General features: G+C 40.4%; 4 protein-coding genes across 7 annotated transcripts; 2 read left to right on the forward strand and 2 right to left on the reverse strand.

Annotated features, from left to right (window-relative positions):
- crb3a (crumbs homolog 3a) lies at window positions 1-3,985 on the forward strand. 4 transcript variants are annotated; one of them, XM_023277979.3, is made up of 6 exons: window positions 1-244; window positions 407-491; window positions 725-812; window positions 1,088-1,302; window positions 2,817-2,863; window positions 2,961-3,985. In XM_023277979.3, exons 4-6 carry the CDS (start codon window positions 1,170-1,172, stop codon window positions 3,171-3,173), a joined length of 393 nt encoding a protein of 130 aa, XP_023133747.1. In that variant the 5' UTR covers window positions 1-244; window positions 407-491; window positions 725-812; window positions 1,088-1,169; the 3' UTR covers window positions 3,174-3,985. The 4 variants fall into 4 exon arrangements, with proteins under 4 accessions (XP_023133747.1, XP_035807655.1, XP_023133748.1 ...); XM_023277980.3 differs by having other exon boundaries at window positions 70-98; XM_035951762.2 differs by having other exon boundaries at window positions 1-491.
- Window positions 3,986-5,564: 1,579 nt separating this feature from the next.
- Window positions 5,565-8,507, reverse strand: tubb4bl (tubulin, beta 4B class IVb-like). The gene is made up of 4 exons (XM_023277977.3): window positions 8,343-8,507; window positions 7,274-7,382; window positions 7,035-7,145; window positions 5,565-6,925 (listed from the first exon to the last, which is right to left on the reverse strand). The coding sequence occupies exons 1-4, from the start codon at window positions 8,397-8,399 to the stop codon at window positions 5,868-5,870; spliced, it is 1,335 nt and encodes a 444-aa protein (XP_023133745.1). The 5' UTR covers window positions 8,400-8,507; the 3' UTR covers window positions 5,565-5,867.
- Window positions 8,508-9,674: 1,167 nt separating this feature from the next.
- LOC111573691 (nuclear factor 7, brain) lies at window positions 9,675-12,201 on the forward strand. The gene is made up of 6 exons (XM_023277976.3): window positions 9,675-10,591; window positions 10,778-10,873; window positions 10,955-11,185; window positions 11,264-11,286; window positions 11,366-11,484; window positions 11,580-12,201. The coding sequence occupies exons 1-6, from the start codon at window positions 10,199-10,201 to the stop codon at window positions 12,116-12,118; spliced, it is 1,401 nt and encodes a 466-aa protein (XP_023133744.2). The 5' UTR covers window positions 9,675-10,198; the 3' UTR covers window positions 12,119-12,201.
- A 1,545-nt stretch (window positions 12,202-13,746) lies between these two features.
- On the reverse strand, window positions 13,747-16,989 carry LOC111573668 (G-protein coupled receptor 183). The gene is made up of 3 exons (XM_023277942.3): window positions 16,950-16,989; window positions 16,110-16,257; window positions 13,747-15,144 (listed from the first exon to the last, which is right to left on the reverse strand). Exon 3 carries the CDS (start codon window positions 15,122-15,124, stop codon window positions 14,165-14,167), a length of 960 nt encoding a protein of 319 aa, XP_023133710.2. The 5' UTR covers window positions 15,125-15,144; window positions 16,110-16,257; window positions 16,950-16,989; the 3' UTR covers window positions 13,747-14,164.
- Window positions 16,990-17,562: the final 573 nt, after the last annotated feature.

The raw sequence follows: 17,562 nt of genomic DNA on the forward strand, positions 1-17,562 counted from the left end.
TTCACACACTGTCCATATGAAAAATCTGAGCAGCAAAGATTAGGCCTGAAGCAGTCTACATTTTCTTTGCCCTTCTGAGTCCAAGAGGAGGAGATTAGGTGAGGATTAGAGCCCACTGGACCAGCTGGCCTCCGAATTCATCCTTAAAATATCTCAGGAATGTTGATATCCTTTCTCATGATGGGGAAACATAAAACCTGACGGAGGCGCTATTTCGTGCCACCTTCGTGTGCCAGGTTGCTAGGTAAGAGCAGGGCAGGCAAACACCGTGCAGGTTGAAGCAAGCTAAGGAAGAAAACTGGTATCATAGACGACTCAAAACCAGTTTATGTCAGGATCTGAGGAGACACAACATGACATGCAGGTGATCAAAAGTTTTTGAGGATTTTTTTTTAAATGCCAACAGGAGAAACCGGGGCTGCTGTGCTTCACTAAACTGCGCTTTTCTTCATCGACTTCGTACAAAGGAGGATCTGTGCGCCCTGTTGCAGGTAGATAACTGTGCTCAGGTATTGTAACACGAAACTGAACCATGTGACCAATGGCGATCTGGAGAGTAGACGAGAGAGAGAGAGAGAAAAAAAACTGCTTTACATAAAACACCAACAGGTAGCCGAGGATGTAGTTCCAAAGGATCCATTCAAGGACTTCAGCGAGCATTTCGTGGCTCCTGTATTGTTCATGGGACTTTATTTGATGCGGTTTCTTTTTTTTTCTTGACAAGGTGAGGCGGAAGCAATGCATTCGTGAGGAATCAACCTGTTCCATGTTTCCCGTTTTGCTTCGATCATCTGAGAACCGCCAGATCAAAGGTATGTGTTTATTAAATGTGCGTAACATTCAGTGTCCAGTTTGTCTTATGGGAACAATTATTACAAAAGTTTAAAAAAAAAAAGGTTGACTTTGATGCTGTATTCTGATTATGACACTAACACTATTAATAGAATATTATTGTCCTGTAGACAATAATGGTGATTCAACCTCAGGGTGGATGTGACTCAGTGGTGTGAGCAGCCTGACTCAGATTAAAGAAGTCTGTAACAGTATCAAAGTGAACTCAGAAAAGGATTTTCTCTTTACATTACAGATCATAATGTATCATCAGCTGCTCAAGAAGTGCAGTAAGTCCTCACAGTGACCACTTGACTGAATGAAATGGCCCCAAGCTGATGCCCCAAGGCCTCAGTCTGCCCTCACTTGCCTCACGGCTCGAGATGGCAGCGTGTCCGGATGTGCCAGTCATCCCTGGAGCTGTGGTTGGGAGCGTTTTACTGCTGATACTGAGCAGTAATCCTGCGTGGGGTGAGTTAGTCGCCATCCTAATCACTCCTATACAAATAAGCCATCCTTCCGACCACACCTAGACGCACAGAACTTTGAATCCTGCAATGACAAATAACAAAAAAGCCTTTGGAAAACAATGTGAGACGAGCACAGGCTTGTGAGCATTTTGTAAGAACATTGGATTATGCAAAAAAAAATTGCTAAACACAGTCTCCCCAGTGGGTAAGAGGTACACACACACACACACACACATATATATATATATATATATATATATATATATATATATATATATATAAATAAAAATCCAGTCTTAACATATTATCAGTAATTGTGGCTATTGCACAAAAGAATTCAATTTCACAATGTATTCTCTGGGGTTTTTGCATTCCCCTCTTCACTAACCCCTTGCCTTTTGTTATCAAGTTGTACTTTTGCCCCTGGAAAGTTTACTATTTGTCCAAGTCAATGATTGACTCAGAGTATGATAGGGGAGTTTTCTAAAGTAAACTTTATTTTCATTGTGATCCTCTTAATGCTCAATGCAACTAAACAAAACAGCTGATTTCAGTTATGTTTTTTTTTTTTTTTCCATTTTTCAAACCAGTGGCTGGTTCAGTACATTCCAGAGCTTCTCCTCCCGGTCAAGTAGTTACAATGTTTGAGTGATTACTCAGTTTCATGATGTAACTGAGTAATCACATGGCTGCTCATGGATGAAATGAATGCACTGGACTGGTGGCATACCTGGAAGGTTTACAAGTATCTGTAGCCTAGAAAGTGTGCATGAGAGTTATCTTTTCTCTCTATTTAGCCTGTTTATGAAGACAGATTATATAGTACTAAATAATACTGCATAACATCTTAAAAATGGGTCACATTATTGTGTTTTTGTCTCATGTTCATTGATCTCGAGACTCTCATTCATTATTGGAGAATGACAGTCACGTCTTTATTATTATTCACAAAAACATGTAAGTAATTTATCAATCAGCTCCATTTTAGAGCTCAAACTGTGTGCTTGTACTCAGACTTTGTTTACATGCAATGAATAGTTTGACATTTTGAGAAGTGTTCTCATTTGCTTTTGCTTTTGCTTGAGTTTGATACAAAGCTTAGTTTAGCAAGCAACAAAATGGCAAACAAGGAGAAATGTTTAAACTGGGATAAAACTGAAGTGAAAAAAACTGTGGGAAATGTTCAAAGTTGCTTCTTTGCCAGGACCAGAGGGGAAAAAAAGGCTATTTCTTTCAATTCAAACAAATTACTTGCAGAAACCTGGTTGTAAAAAAAAAGTTGAATACGTGTGCATATATGCAGTAAACTGGATGCTCAAATATCCAAGTTTACATGCTCTGAAACAGTTAGTTAAAATAACTGATTAATTAATTACCTAAATATTTTAACGAAGCAGACAGGAGGCACATACTAATATCTATGAAGCAAAAGTATCTCAAGCAAGCAGTGAGAATGAGCTAGAGCAGAGTTTTCATTGATGCTGCAGTGTTCCTGATGCGTCTGCTCTTTTACAGGGAACCATACCACTGTTGCAAGTGTGACACATTCTAATAACACCACAGTGAGTGAAAAACCTTCATCACGATCACTACATAACATTAGAAAGTATCCAATGTGATCAGACATTGTCCTAACTGTGCTACATTTTCTTTCTTTAGGGAGGAACAAACATTGCCGCTATTGTGGCCCCTACTGTGACCTTGGGTGTTCTGGCCATAGTGTTGGCTGTTCTCGCCTGGCTGTTCTGTGTGGTAAAAAAGAAGAGGCAGACTGAAGGGACGTACAGACCCAGTGCCGAGGAGCAATCTGGCGTACGCAGCGTGGCCGCACCAGATGCATTAAAACTGCCGAAGGAGGAAAGACTCATTTGAGATTTGTTGTCTTATGTTTCTGCAAAACTCCTGAAAGGACAGAGGGCTGCCTGCTTGGCAGCGTTCCTGTGTGACGAAGCTCTCGCTTTTGAGCTGATCAGTGGATAAAAGTTCCTCCAGGTTCCAGAGAGCTGAACTTTGAAACTCCATATTTACTTCCCGCTCCATTTCAATAAGCACTGAATCATGTCTGCGTGGTACTCGGAGGAGAAACGCCTGGATCTATCTCCTAGTGGATCTTAAGAACAATTGAATAATGCAAAGAGATCTGAATATTGATTCTGCACAGGTGAAACAGGAGCCACAGTATTTTATCACCGCTAACAATTTTAGTTTAGTTTTAATATACAATTCACAATGTAGCATGTATTTGATTTGATTTCAGTCTTTCATGAAGCTGCTTTTTCACGGGCAAAAAAAATTGCTGATCTTTTACCTCAAACTCAGTTTAGCTTTTTCAGTCCATCACATTTGAAAAGAATATAAATGCACAAATGTTTTTTTAATATCCTTTAAACGGATACAATCAAACATCTTACCGTAGTGCAAATACTCTTGATTTTTAAAGAACTTGCTCAGTGATTTTGAAAAAAGAGGTTGTACTTGGGAATCACACCAAGCAAAAGCAAACAGTTGTTTACACTTTAAGTATTTTTTGAGTAATTATACAAATTTCAAGCCACATTATTTAAACATTTCATCAGATCAACCATGCAAAACATGATTTATTGTAATATGGCAAATATGTTTAATGGTGTCACAGCATGTTTATTTATGCTTTTGTCAAATAAACAACAAAATATTCGATAATATTTGCATAGTTAAACTTTATGAAGCATTTTCAAGTTTCAGGATTCCCAGAGGGAGTTGGAAAATGGGGAGAGGGCAGCTATTCATCCTGTTCTAATTCATGAACTTTATACAAAATACGTGACGTTTACTGATTATTTACAGGATGCAAGTCCGTTCAAAGTAAGAAATACCTTTGAAGTGGTTGTACGTTTAATGAATAACAATATGAAATGCCATTGTGAGCAACAATTTGAGGCCTAAAAATTAGAGTCAGGATTGGGAAGAATCTAAATAAGTCTTTAAAACTGGATGTGTTTGTACACTGAGTCTTAAGATGTTCAAACATCTGAGCAGATAAGAACTTCTGGCAGTCAGAGAGTGAAAAGTTCAGCCCCGTGGCGTACTTGAAAAGTTAGTGGAACAGGGGAGTCATTGTTAGTTTCCATGCTGTTATCTGTAATGGAAAAAATCATAGGGACAGTCTAGTCTTTTCTTCACAAGTCTGTATGTCTTTTAACACACTTGAAAACTAGAGGACAAATGACCAACATGTAACAATTTCACATTAAGGTCTTCTGTGCATAGATGCATGTTCTGGTTCTCTGTAGATTCTGAATATATAGAAATCCTTATCAAAATTCACTGTCATTTGTACAGCCGTGCAATGTCAGCAATAACACTGATAAATTTTTAATAGCTCTCTCATGCAATAAGTTTTTTATCAGACATAAGATAAGGTTCCCACAGTCACTCCTCTGGTCATATCGATTTTAAGCTTTGAAGTAAATAATCTTTTGATGAATTGAAAAACAATGATTAAACACAGGATTTTAATGACAAGTAATTATGTACTCACTGTGATAATATATTACAGTGAACTGGTGTAAACGTTGAGGAGAAAACATTCGTATTTAGTGATACTTTGCTCTGACAATCTAAAATGCACCAAACAGGCTTTTATAAACTTGAAAAAACTACCGGTCTGACGACATTTGCTCAGGAATTTTATATAAGAACTGCTATCACAATTTCTTCTTTATCAACTGGAGCTGGATTAGTTTCACGTAGACAAAATGTTCCCGTTGAAATGGCTTTTACTTACTTACATTACAGCACAGCCTGTTTCCTGACTGGGTGTCTTTCTACTGATAAAAACTGAGCTGTTTTCATGCTGTGTTTGTTGCTATTTCGCTGAATATTGCCCAATCCTGATTGCTAATGTATGAGTAATAATCTAAACTGCACATAGGTGGACTTCAGAAACCACATTTCATCATTAGTGAAGCTGAAAACACATGACACTCAGCACTCTTGACTTGTCACTTTGTTTTGTATTCAAAGCTCAAATGTTCACAGATTTCCCTTTCTTCGTATAGTTTAATTTAATTGCTATGGAAAGTGCAAGGTTGATAATTATATAGCATTTAAATGAGAAAATAATTTGTTTGAAAAGAAATGTGTCACATATCCCATAATAATGTTTTGACCGCTTGTCAGCACATTGCAGAACAGACTGTTACTTAGTGTAATTGAAGTGTTCTAAGGTTTGCAAAAAGATGACACATAAAATGACTCAATGAAAACATAGAGGCATAAAAGTGGCCTTTAAATGAGATTTTAATCATTCTCCAGTTTCAAGGCTTCACAGTTAAAATCGCTTCCTTTAAATTCGGCGATGAAAATGACAGGATTGATGAAAGGATGTCAATTCAGTGCATTCACAACAATCAAAAACATTTTAAACCAAAAACTTCACTAGTACCAGTTAACATCAACGTCTAACACTAGAGCAACAGTGATCTAGATGGCGATAGTTGTTCCGAGTGCTGCTGATCATTCAATTCATGATGGCGAGGGATGAAAAGGGGATGGAGTTGGGGAGATGGGTTTGGCAGTGAGATTTTATGCGACTTCCTCCTCTCCTTCTTCCTCAAACTCGCCCTCCTCGGCGGTGGCGTCCTGGTACTGCTGGTATTCAGACACCAGGTCGTTCATGTTGCTTTCTGCCTCGGTGAACTCCATCTCATCCATGCCTTCACCCGTGTACCAGTGAAGGAAGGCCTTACGGCGGAACATGGCAGTGAACTGCTCGGAGATGCGCTTGAACAGCTCCTGGATGGCTGTGCTGTTACCAATGAAGGTGGCAGCCATTTTGAGGCCACGCGGTGGGATGTCACAGACGGCGGTCTTCACATTGTTTGGGATCCATTCGACGAAGTAGCTGCTGTTCTTGTTCTGCACATTCAGCATTTGCTCATCCACCTCCTTCATGGACATGCGTCCCCTGAAGACGGCGGCCACAGTGAGGTAGCGGCCGTGACGCGGGTCGCAGGCGGCCATCATGTTCTTGGCGTCAAACATCTGCTGAGTGAGCTCAGGCACAGACAGTGCGCGATACTGCTGGCTGCCCCTGCTGGTGAGGGGGGCGAACCCTGGCATGAAGAAGTGCAGACGAGGGAAGGGCACCATGTTAACAGCCAGTTTACGGAGATCGGCGTTGAGCTGGCCGGGGAAACGCAGACAGGTGGTCACCCCGCTCATGGTGGCGGACACCAAATGGTTGAGATCTCCATAGGTGGGGGTGGTGAGTTTAAGTGTGCGGAAGCAGATATCATAGAGTGCTTCATTGTCAATGCAGTAGGTCTCATCTGTGTTCTCTACCAGCTGGTGGACAGAGAGGGTGGCGTTGTAGGGCTCCACCACGGTGTCAGACACTTTGGGAGAAGGCACCACGCTGAAGGTGTTCATGATGCGGTCGGGGTACTCCTCGCGGATCTTGCTGATGAGCAGGGTGCCCATGCCAGAGCCGGTACCTCCACCCAGGGAGTGAGTGAGCTGGAAGCCCTGCAGGCAGTCGCAGCTCTCAGCCTCTTTTCTCACGACATCCAGAACGGAGTCAACCAGCTCAGCTCCCTCGGTGTAGTGGCCCTTGGCCCAGTTGTTTCCAGCTCCACTCTGGCCTGAAGTCAAGAATATCACAATTTAGTGATGTAGGATAAACAGGAAAGACAGAAAATCAGTGGATTTGAATCCAGATGCGTGCATCTGTACAAAGTTCACACAGCTTACCAAATACAAAGTTGTCAGGTCTGAAGATCTGCCCGAAGGGTCCGGACCTGACTGAATCCATCGTACCAGGCTCCAAATCCACCAGGATGGCTCTGGGCACATACTTCCCACCTAAAACCAGACAAGAATGGAATCATTCCTTGTAAATCTTAGGCCCATGATGGGTATCCAAATCATTTTACACAGAATAAGAAAACATTAGCTGTGTTGTGTGAATTAACGCTGAAGCTGCAGCCTACCTGTGGCCTCATTGTAATAGACGCTGATCCTGTCTAGCTGGAGATCGCTGTCTCCATGGTAGGTTCCAGTGGGATCAATACCGTGCTCATCACTGATCACCTCCCAGAACTGTGAAATAGGCATGTTAGGAGAGGAGGAGGGAGAGACTAAAGTTAACTTAGCCCAGAGTGGGATAAAAACGGATAAAAAAAGCTGCTAAAATATATTTCAAATATACAGGCATGCATGCATCATTGCCATTTCCTATCTATTTAAATAATTTCCTCCGGGATGAATTAAGTAGATCTTATCTTATTTAATGGCTATCTTTAAATGAATAAGATATAGATATTTCAGCTGTTTAGCATTTTCTAGAAAGCTATTTGGAAGAAAACAGCTGCCAGACTTTGTAATTCCCCTGAATGCAGGTCAAAAGAGCAGTCTATTAGTCTGAAATGCGGTCTCAGGAGTAATCAAGCAGATGGCAATAATCTGATAAGTAACAGTGTCTTTGGTGGTCTGGCCAACCGGCTTAAAAATACTGAGGAGAAAATCATACTAGTGTTTAAAAAACACATTCACAGTTTGGAAAAGATATCATTTCTCCCAAAAGCATTTGGCTTGATAAGAATCATAGGTAAAAAAAAATAGGTCATAAATGTAGAGGGGGGAGGGGAAGCTGTTCCAACACTGACAATAAGGTTACATTACTGTAACAGATAATAGCTTACATAATTACCTGCAACAAAAATGCAGAAACATTAAAGGGCAATTTTGTGTGCAGTTATTGAAGTGAAATGTTTTTTTTTTTTTTTTTTGCATGAATCTTTCTCTCTGTTGCATAATTCTGCCACTGAGTGACTCTTGACCCTCATGCAAACCCTGCAGAGAATAGAAATGCGCAAATCGTCCTCTTAGTCGGACTTTTGGATGCTTTGCACGGAGCTTTAATCCAGAAACGACGCCGCATCGACTTTCTTCCAGAGAATTCCTGCAGGATGGATTATAGAGGCGACACCGAAGCGCACGGAGGTCTCACCGGAATGCAGAACCGTACAAACAGAATACATCAGAGAGAGAAAACAATACCTTTGCACCGATCTGGTTTCCGCACTGGCCGGCCTGCAAATGCACAATTTCGCGCATTTTGGACAGATGGGTTCAAAGAAGGTCGAATTGGAGACGTGGATTTGAGCTGGGATTCACAGGATGATGGCTCCTGCAGTCGATCGTCCGGGATTTGTTGCACCGCCTCTAAAACCGTCTACTGGGCTGAATCGGTGGTGCAACTTGACGTCATCGCCATGGCAACCAAAGACCGGAGGAGAGAGGGAGGGACCAAAGCCCGTGGAAATGGCGGATAGGATGCAGGGAGCTGCATCACTCATCAATGAGGTTCTCGTTATTCTCACGGACTGAGTGACCCCTCACAAGCACATCAGAAATATAGTTTGAGAGCTATTATTGATACACACTTTAACTACCAAGGTCGTTGCTGTGCAGGTTTTAACAGTAGCCAGTATAGAGTTGATTATTATCACTTTAAATATCTAAAATCTGTCATGCATGCCTGGATCAAGAGGTGTGACATATAAAGCCTATCAACTGCAATTCAAAGACTGTTTAATACTTTTGAAAGATGCTATTTCAAACAGTTTTTAAAAAAAAAAAAAAATACAATTAGGTCTGAATGAATCCAGGAAAAGGCATGTGCAGCCATGCAAAAGGCAAATGACTTTGATCCTCTGCATGATCTCACTGCCCCCATTTTCTCTGATCCAAAGAGGGAGGAGTACTGTGTTTTTTATCTTTCTTTTGTGTAGCCAAATTACTTTTTTCACAACAGTGAAAACTAATACATACCGTTGACAGGCAACAGCTCAGTCGTGAATGTCATTTCTTACAGCTAGTGATATTTACATCATTCAAGTCCATGGCATAATAAAATTTAAGTCCTCAAGCCTGGTGTTGGTGTTAAAATTTAGTTCATGCTAGTTCCAGGTTGTCTTGAATGTCTGTTTAAATGCCAGGGGGAAAAAAGACAGTGTTGCATTAAAACACTAGATCTTCTCTTCCCTTATACCCATAAAATACTACACATCATTGAATGTTCACACCAAGAATCAAGGACAAAGCTAAAATTATATTACTTTCATAGCTTGTCACTTTCTAATTCACACGTGTTCTCTTCAGACATTCCAAGAGTAGGCTTTCAGATTAAACGCTTTAATCTATTTTTGGCTGCCACCTATTTTGTATTCAGCCTGTCTTGAATTCCACAGAAAACACAAAACAGTTATCTTGTATATGCACCGTTTTATAGGTTTTAATAGATGACCTGCTCTCAGTGGAGTAAAATCTTGTTAGAGAGAAAATATTTGTGGCAGCTTTGAGCTTGTTTCGCCAGTTTGGGTCAAAACTCAACAGCTGAAAGATAAAAATCATCCTGTGAACACAACTCAGTGCTACAGCCACTAAATTCACTTGCATTCATTTGCATGCAATATTTTTACCTCACAGCTGCTAAGCAAATTAGAACTATATGAGAAAATTAAAAGGTTTGAGGGTGTGTATTCTTGGGCTTTAAACAAGGATGTCAACACTGAGATGTTCATATCCTGAATGATTACATTCCAGGCATGTAACAAATTACCAAGCAGTTTTAACTCCTGCAGCTGGCCAATAGGGTTCTATTTCCTGCCTCCCAGCTGTCTACATACAGTGCTCTTTCACACTGCTGCATGATTCAAGTTACTCCCACAGAAGTCATGGACAGGAAAGCCAAGAGCATTAGCTACTTCGTGCGAAGAACAATGGTTAAGCAGTTAGTGAACCCTGGGGCTATCAGGAGACACATTTAACTTTGTTTTTACTTGAACTTGAACTCACGGACTTGCTGTTTTGAACTGTGGATTTACTTTATTACACACAACAAGCTGCTGATCATGTCAATCCCAGAGGAGGATCTTACATGCCCAGTATGCTGTGACATCTTCACGGATCCTGTTCTGCTGGCATGTAGCCACAGCTTCTGCAGGATCTGTTTGAAACGCTGTTGGGACACAGGCTTACGAGAGTGTCCAGTTTGTAGGAAGAGAGCCTCCAAGTCCAATCCTCCGTCCAATTTGGCTCTGAAAAACGTCTGTGAGGCGCATCTGCAGGTCAGGAGGCAGAGTTCGGTGCACTTGGAAGACGAGATGAACTGTAACCTGCATGGGGAGAAGCTGAAGCTCTTCTGTCTGGTTGACAAACAGCCCATCTGCATGGTGTGTCAGTCGTCTAAGCTGCACAAAACTCATGACTGCTCACCTATAGAAGAGGCCCTAATGGACTGCAAGGTAAGCAAAATACAAAAAAAACAGACTGACCTAGATTATTAGTACCTAAGGTAACACCTAAAAGCAGAATGCTGTTCTACAAGTCTGTCCTGGTCGTGAGCATACTCTTAGAGATAGAAGCAAAGTACTGAAAACATTGCATTTAACTACGTAATCTCTGCTGACTGAGTCCTCTTTGACGTCTAGGATGAACTCGCTTTGTCCCTCAAGAGATTGCAAGACAAACTGGACAACCTCAAAAGAATCCACAGGACCTCTGCGGACATGTTAAAATACATCAAGGTAATCAGGATCAGATGACTTGTATTGTTCAGGAATAAAATACATGACCAACTAAAAAACATTGCGATCATCTCCCTCCAGGCTCAGACACTGGAAACACAGAAAATGATTAAGAGCCAGTTTGAGCAGCTCCATCAAGTCCTCTACCATGAAGAGTCGGTGAGGTTGGCAGCTGTAACAAAAGAAGAAGAAGAGAAGCTGGCAGGAATGAAGGATAAGATTAAAGAGCTCTCAGCTGAGGTGCTTTCCCTCACAGAGACCATCTCAGTCATACAGGAACAGCTGAAAGAAGAGGATCTAGTTTTGCTGAAGGTTTGTGCAGACCTGTTTGCATGTGCTGTGTTACTTTTTCACAAACCTCCCGCAATGATGCTATATTTTCTTTTCCAGAATTTTAAAGCCACTCAGGACAGGTAGGTAAACAAAATTCTGACATATCAGATTCATTCCCTGCCACATATCTACAGTGTAAGATATCTGTTGTCGTCACAGGAGTGAAAGCATGGTGCTCGGGTCAGACAACATGTCCGGGTTGCTGATTGATGTTACCAAACACCTCTGCAACCTCAAGTATCAAGTCTGGGAGAAAATCCTGGACCATGTTGACTATAGTGAGTATTTTTCAGAGGCTGAAAGACAGGAATGTGCAACCCAAACCCTGTTTCACACATCAATCTTTCTTTTTGACTTATTTCCTGTGTTTTAGCTCCTGTGACTTTAGACCCAAACACAGCACACCCCTGCCTCATCCTGTCTGAAGACCTCACTTCCCTGCACTACTCAAAGCAACCCAGCTGTTGCCCTGACAACCCCGAGCGCTTCCACATGAGTGCTGAAGTGGTGGGCATGACTGCACTCGGCTCAGGAAGCTACCACTGGGTTGTGGAAACAGGAAGCAATCATGACTGGCTCCTTGGCGTGGCCTCATTGTCTGTATCGAGGAATGCTGAGATCCCCGCTCGGCCTGAAAATGGCTTCTGGACTTTATGTTTCAGGGACGGAGAGTTCAGGGCGATGACCTCTCCACCCACCCCGCTGACAGTCTCAAGAACGCCCAAACAGGTCAAAGTGCAATTGGATTACAACAAGGGATTGGTATCCTTCCTTGACCCGGCTGACAACACGCTCATATATGCATTTACAGACACATTCAAAGAACCTTTAATTCCGTATTTTTATACACAGAGCAGTCTTCCATTGAGAATTATGCCAGAGAAGGTACTTGTCACAATGTTGAGACAATAAATTCAGAAGTTCTTTATTATTAACGTGATGAGAAAATGTTTTCTTAGAGTTTTTTCCATGAAATAAATGTGAACAAATATAAAGCTTGGTTTGGTGGTCTGACCTGCTGTAATGCTACTTTTTCACCAAAAAGGCATGAAATGTACACTGTAAAATTTAATTCGGTCAAATAAACTTATCTCTTCTAAATGGATTTTATTAATTTATATTCAATTAAATTTAAAATGTCAAATTTATATTTTTGATTTTAAAAAAAAAAAAAAAACATGACTTTTTTCTCCAACATGAGGGTTAAAGTCAAGAGTTTGCAGCGAAGAGGTCATTTGATTCAATAGATAAGGTTTATAAGAAAGAAAATTAGCAAATAGGCAGACTTTCCAGGATGCACTTTTACTGCTGTGTGTCTTTAACACATTATAAATGTAATTATGGTTGTTTATTTTCATAACAATCAGACCAAAAGGTTAGTAGCAAACACTGAATTCAGTCTCTAAATATGTAGACTTTGACTATGTGACAAAAAGATAATTTCAAAGTAAATAATCAGTTAAAGCACAGTTCAGATACATCTTAAAGACAGCAGAGAGACTTCTTCTTTATAAGCTAAATTAATTTAAATTGAATATTTATTCTTCATTTAAGTCACTTTGCTGCTTCAGAGGCATATTGTTGGCTAATTTATTTCCCCAAGATGTAGATAAGAGGATTATTGCTACTATTCTATGTGTATAATTGATATGGAGCATGAGCAGGAGCTGATTATCTTAGCACAAACAAACAAAATCCACTATTCAGCAGCCATAAAGCTCATAAATTAGCATTACAATATGGATTTTATTTAGTTCATATAAAACCAGACTTGTAAAAATGACAACAAAGGATCATTTACAAAGGAATTCAGCTGGGAATAGTAACTTTGTGTGATTTCCCTCTCTATCAACTTTAAAAGCACATAATTCCTGTATTTTTTGCACTTTTAAATGAAGACGTAGCATGTTTATTAGTGGGACTCAGAAGTGCTGGAAGGCAGATTCTGCTGCCTTCTGACAGTGTGAGGAGCATTACTGCTGCTGTCATGAATTAAAATATGGTATTATATGCAGTGTAGCTTTTCAGTTTGGCTTTTCCAATTATTAATTAGCTTAGCTCTTTGTTTTAGCTGTATGGTGAAGGAGATGTCCTTAATTGTTAATAAACCTGGATAAACAATCATTGTTCTCTATTGTGGAAAAGGAGGAAGTACATTTGCATTTGCTATGTATAAATTAAAAGGATTTAAATTATCTATATATTAATTTTTGGTGTATGGTGGACTTTTTTTTATTCTTTTGTGTTGCTTGTTTCACTTTTCAGTAAAATGTTTTCTATTAATGACAACCATTTTATTTTGGACTGAGAGAAGGCAGATGTTTTATCTGTCTTCCACCATGCAGCTTAAGAAATACACATCACACATGCCACTCACTCACTCACTCACTCACTCACTCACTCACTCACTCACTCACTCACTCACTCACTCACTCACTCACTCACTCACTCACTCACTCACTCACTCACTCACTCACTCACTCACTCACCACAGTCTAAATTTGAGCAGTAATAATAAATACTTGAGGTACTTGCTCATATACTGGAAGCAAAATATTTTATTGATGTATTTTGTACACATGATGGCGCCAAACTCAAACAAATAGTTGGACTCAGTTGATGAAAGTGACTGCATAATGTGCATTTCATGCTGTTTGTACAAATTAGTCCTGCAGAACATGATCAAATTATCAAAAAATGAAATTAAAATGTAAAAAATATTCCATCTATGGACTCATTACCGATGCATCTCAAATAAATTAAGTATTTTTTGAGCTTCATTCCTTTACGCAAAAAGAATTCAACTAAAACACATATTTTGAAAAATAATAAACTTAAAGAGAAACAATATCAGTCACAAAAACAGTTATGAATTATATTAACTTTCTACTTTCTTCTTTAGAGATATATTAGACTCAGCTTTCATGAAGTTCCATATGTACACAATGTTCTAAGTGTCTAAGGGTTTTGCGGATGTGGAGTTTTTTTGTTCTCTCCACTGTGACAAATAGAAAACTTCTTAATGCAGGCATCTGGGAGGAAAGGCACCTTCTCCAGACGAGACAAATAGACAAGGGGCTGGATGGTGCTGCTAATGTTTAAGAAGGCGAAACCCACTGGCTGCACGTAGCAGCGGAACACATCAGGGGCATAGTGGTCTTCAAACGGGAACAGCGCGACTGGCGGCAGGTAGTTGAAAATGATGATGCAAAGGATGGACAGCACCATCTTGAAGGCTCTCTTCTTCATGGGATGCATCTCATCTTTCCCTGCACCACGAGACTTCTTCAGGGCCCACATGATGCTTAAATTACACAAAACCATCCAAGTAAATGTGGCCAGAACCTCACCAGTGAACACCTTCTCAAAGTTTGGGAGGCCTCCCACCGTCTTGGCTGCTGAGTAGGCAAAGGTGAGGCAGAACACCAGGACAGTGAGGCTTACCCTGTACTTGTAGTGTTTGAGCTGCCCGAATGCAATGGGAAAGAGCACAGCCACAAAGCGATCCAGGCAGATGCAGGAGAGAAACAATGGGCCGCTGGTATCTTTCACGCCATAGGAGAACTTAATGGAAGACCACACACTTTTGCTTTGCCAGACATAAAGGTTAAGGAAGCTGATGGGGGTCATGGTACCAAAGTAGATATCCATGAACGCCAAGCAGCCCAGGAATATGTCTGAAGTGGAGGGTTCTTTGCGGTTGTGGATGAGAATTGCAATGACAAGCAAGTTGGCAGGGATTCCCAAGAATACGTTGACGCACTGCAGAATCAAGTCAAAGAGAATGGCCTCGACCTGATGGTCACACCCGTCAAACACACTGAACGGTTTCACTGTAGTGTTGATGGAAGCTGTGGTGTTGAGAGGGAGCTGAGTGGGGATAGAGGTTGAGTTGAATGAGGAGATATTTCCGTCCATGTTTCTACAAGCACCAAAACCTGATGGGAGAAGAGAAAGAATAGTGATGATGAGGGCCTAATATAGTTAGCATTTTCCAAACGGTCATTGTCTCTCTTATAGCAAAAAGCAAAGGATAATTTCCATTAAAACCAGGTGTTTATCAATAAGACTTGATTTATCTAATGATGTTTTCCAGCTCAGTACAACAGCTAAAGCCTGTGCGATGTCAGACTTGTTCATTAGACTCCTTGTTTCTGATCTGTCGAGAAGTTTTTTTCCCAGTAGAGACAAAGAAGCTACAGAGACAGTTCCCAGAGACTGAAAATATGTTACAAACACTGCCAGGGCTTCTCCTCAGGCTGTTATCTTGTTATTGTGTCTGCGTGGACTCTCCTCTGGGAAACGTGACTCCCTGTTTGCAGGGACATCTAACTCACTTAAGAGACTCATTCTAAAAGCGCCGCCCTTTCACTGCCAAATAAAAAGGGCAGCAGCTCCCAGATTAAAACAGCAAAGGTCATTTACTGCACACAGACAGCTGCTCAAGACTGCCGTTTGTTAGCTCAGTGGAATTTGTGAATATCCCAGAGTTCTGAAAACTTTTTATATTTAGCCATTTCTGAAGCAAAAAAAAAGACGAATGCCTGGAAAATATATTTAATAAAGGCTGGACTGACAACTAAAGGCAGACAAAGTAAATGACTATATGTGTCTTGAGCCTTGAGCTCATTGTGTTTGCCTTTCGCTCCTACATGAAGACCAGATATGGAAGCTTTTTTCTGCAGGATTCAGTAAATGTCAGGTTTTGACATTTTGTTGTGGGCTTCAGAACTACTTTCAGCAGTTCTGAGTCAGGTTGAAATTGCAAGTCTTTAGTACACCTGAGCTCCCTCCAGTACTACTGAAGCCAGAGGCTGTTAGTGTTCTTGCCATCAAGGGGACTGTTCTGGTTTAATGCGGACCTTTCTCCCCCCTTGGTCCCTCAGCGGATGATGTTTCTCACCTCCTTGAGCTGCCGGCTCCGCCTCAGGCCTCTCGCAGTCTCGCTGTGGGACTAATCACATCGACAGAGGAGTGAAGCTCTTTGTGAAAGATTCACGTCTCTGGAGATGGCAGACTCAGTCAATTGTGTTTTTCTTCAGGCATATCCACTGATAATGGAATAACAAAACAGAATTTCAAAAGAAAAAAAGATTTACGTGTTTAATATGCTGCGGTGTTAATGTTTACTGAAAACTGAACATTGAAGTTTGAATGCTGTAACACTTCTGTAGCCACGGTGTTAAGTACATTTTTTGGGGCCTGTTATTTGTGGCAAAACTATTTTGTTGTATATCATTTTAAACGTTAATATTCATATATGTCCTTTTTATTTTCTTGTTTTGCAGGTTTTGTATATTTAAAATCCCAGTATAGGTGTTCTTACTCAAGTTTTTAAATGGAAATTACTTTAACAGCTGCTACCAGGTAAACTTTCATGTTTTGCAGTTGTATATAAACATTATACACAGAAAGAATGTAAATGAAAGTCTAAAACATTTATGACTTGCTGATTTTAAAGACGTGATATGAAATCAACTTGGTCTATCTCCCTTCTTTCCCCACAAATGCTTACAAAATGGAATGAGTCACTTTTCCAAACAGAAATTAATCTCAATAAGACAAATGTATTGCATTAATTCTTCAGAAATAAAATCAAACTGCTGCAGCTTAAATGAAGGTGACTGCCTGGAATTAAACAATTAGGCTGTAATGCTCTTTTTTAAAGCACACATATTGACTGAAAAACTTTGATTGAAAACAAATTTTGTAAAGCAACACCAATATACAAAAACAAACTGACCTTTAAAAGTTGTTCTGCTCACCAGTTGGCAATATTCTTTGATGCCGCAGTAAATTTGGTGCGATCTGTGTTTCAAGCATTCATTTATAAGTTCGCTGACCTGGAGGGGAGGATCTGTTGGATATCATGAGGGAATAGTGACTCTTCAATCGATGCGTCTTTATTGTGAGGCCTTGAATGTTACGTGAGGAAGGTGGAGGGGTTCTGATGAAGCATTTCTACCTTAACGTACTGAGATATTTATTTAAGTGTGAGATCTTGGATTCTTTGCTAACACTGCTCAACTGTGTCAGAGTTCATAGATATATTGTCAGTTTGAGATTGATATGTACATTCAAGGAGCATCATGGGACTAGTATGATGAACTTTGCTTGTCCTCGAGTGCTATTTGTCATCCACACTTAGCCCTTTGTCCTTTATTTTACTAGAGACTCTGAGCACAGGTGCACAAGACCTACATCAGCAGCCAAGAACAAATGTTAATCGTGTTTTATTTGGTTTCAGTATCACTATGTCTCATTTATTTGTCTATGATCTACAGAAAACTACAGTGTGAGTCCAGGTAGTTTAGACCCACCCCGCCGCTGCAGGGTTCAACAATTAACAACCGGAG

Source organism: Amphiprion ocellaris, chromosome 19, assembly GCF_022539595.1.
Source record: "Amphiprion ocellaris isolate individual 3 ecotype Okinawa chromosome 19, ASM2253959v1, whole genome shotgun sequence".
In the NCBI taxonomy this organism is placed as follows: Eukaryota; Metazoa; Chordata; class Actinopteri; family Pomacentridae; genus Amphiprion; species Amphiprion ocellaris.

What these genes read in the sequence shown, in the direction of transcription:
- crb3a (XM_035951762.2), top strand. Translation starts at nt 1,170, where the DNA reads ATGCCCCAAGGCCTCAGTCTGCCCTCACTTGCCTCACGGCTCGAGATG. An exon ending in GAGCAGTAATCCTGCGTGGG is followed by an intron (nt 1,303 to 2,816) that starts GTGAGTTAGTCG and finishes GCTCTTTTACAG; the next exon opens with GGAACCATACCACTGTTGCA. An exon ending in CACATTCTAATAACACCACA is followed by an intron (nt 2,864 to 2,960) that starts GTGAGTGAAAAA and finishes TTCTTTCTTTAG; the next exon opens with GGAGGAACAAACATTGCCGC.
- tubb4bl (XM_023277977.3), bottom strand. Translation starts at nt 8,399, where the DNA reads ATGCGCGAAATTGTGCATTTGCAGGCCGGCCAGTGCGGAAACCAGATC. An exon ending in CTATTACAATGAGGCCACAG is followed by an intron (nt 7,146 to 7,273) that starts GTAGGCTGCAGC and finishes GTCTGGTTTTAG; the next exon opens with GTGGGAAGTATGTGCCCAGA. An exon ending in ACCTGACAACTTTGTATTTG is followed by an intron (nt 6,926 to 7,034) that starts GTAAGCTGTGTG and finishes TCTTGACTTCAG; the next exon opens with GCCAGAGTGGAGCTGGAAAC.
- LOC111573691 (XM_023277976.3), top strand. Translation starts at nt 10,199, where the DNA reads ATGTCAATCCCAGAGGAGGATCTTACATGCCCAGTATGCTGTGACATC. An exon ending in AGGATCTAGTTTTGCTGAAG is followed by an intron (nt 11,186 to 11,263) that starts GTTTGTGCAGAC and finishes TTTCTTTTCCAG; the next exon opens with AATTTTAAAGCCACTCAGGA. An exon ending in CCTGGACCATGTTGACTATA is followed by an intron (nt 11,485 to 11,579) that starts GTGAGTATTTTT and finishes CCTGTGTTTTAG; the next exon opens with CTCCTGTGACTTTAGACCCA.
- LOC111573668 (XM_023277942.3), bottom strand. Translation starts at nt 15,124, where the DNA reads ATGGACGGAAATATCTCCTCATTCAACTCAACCTCTATCCCCACTCAG.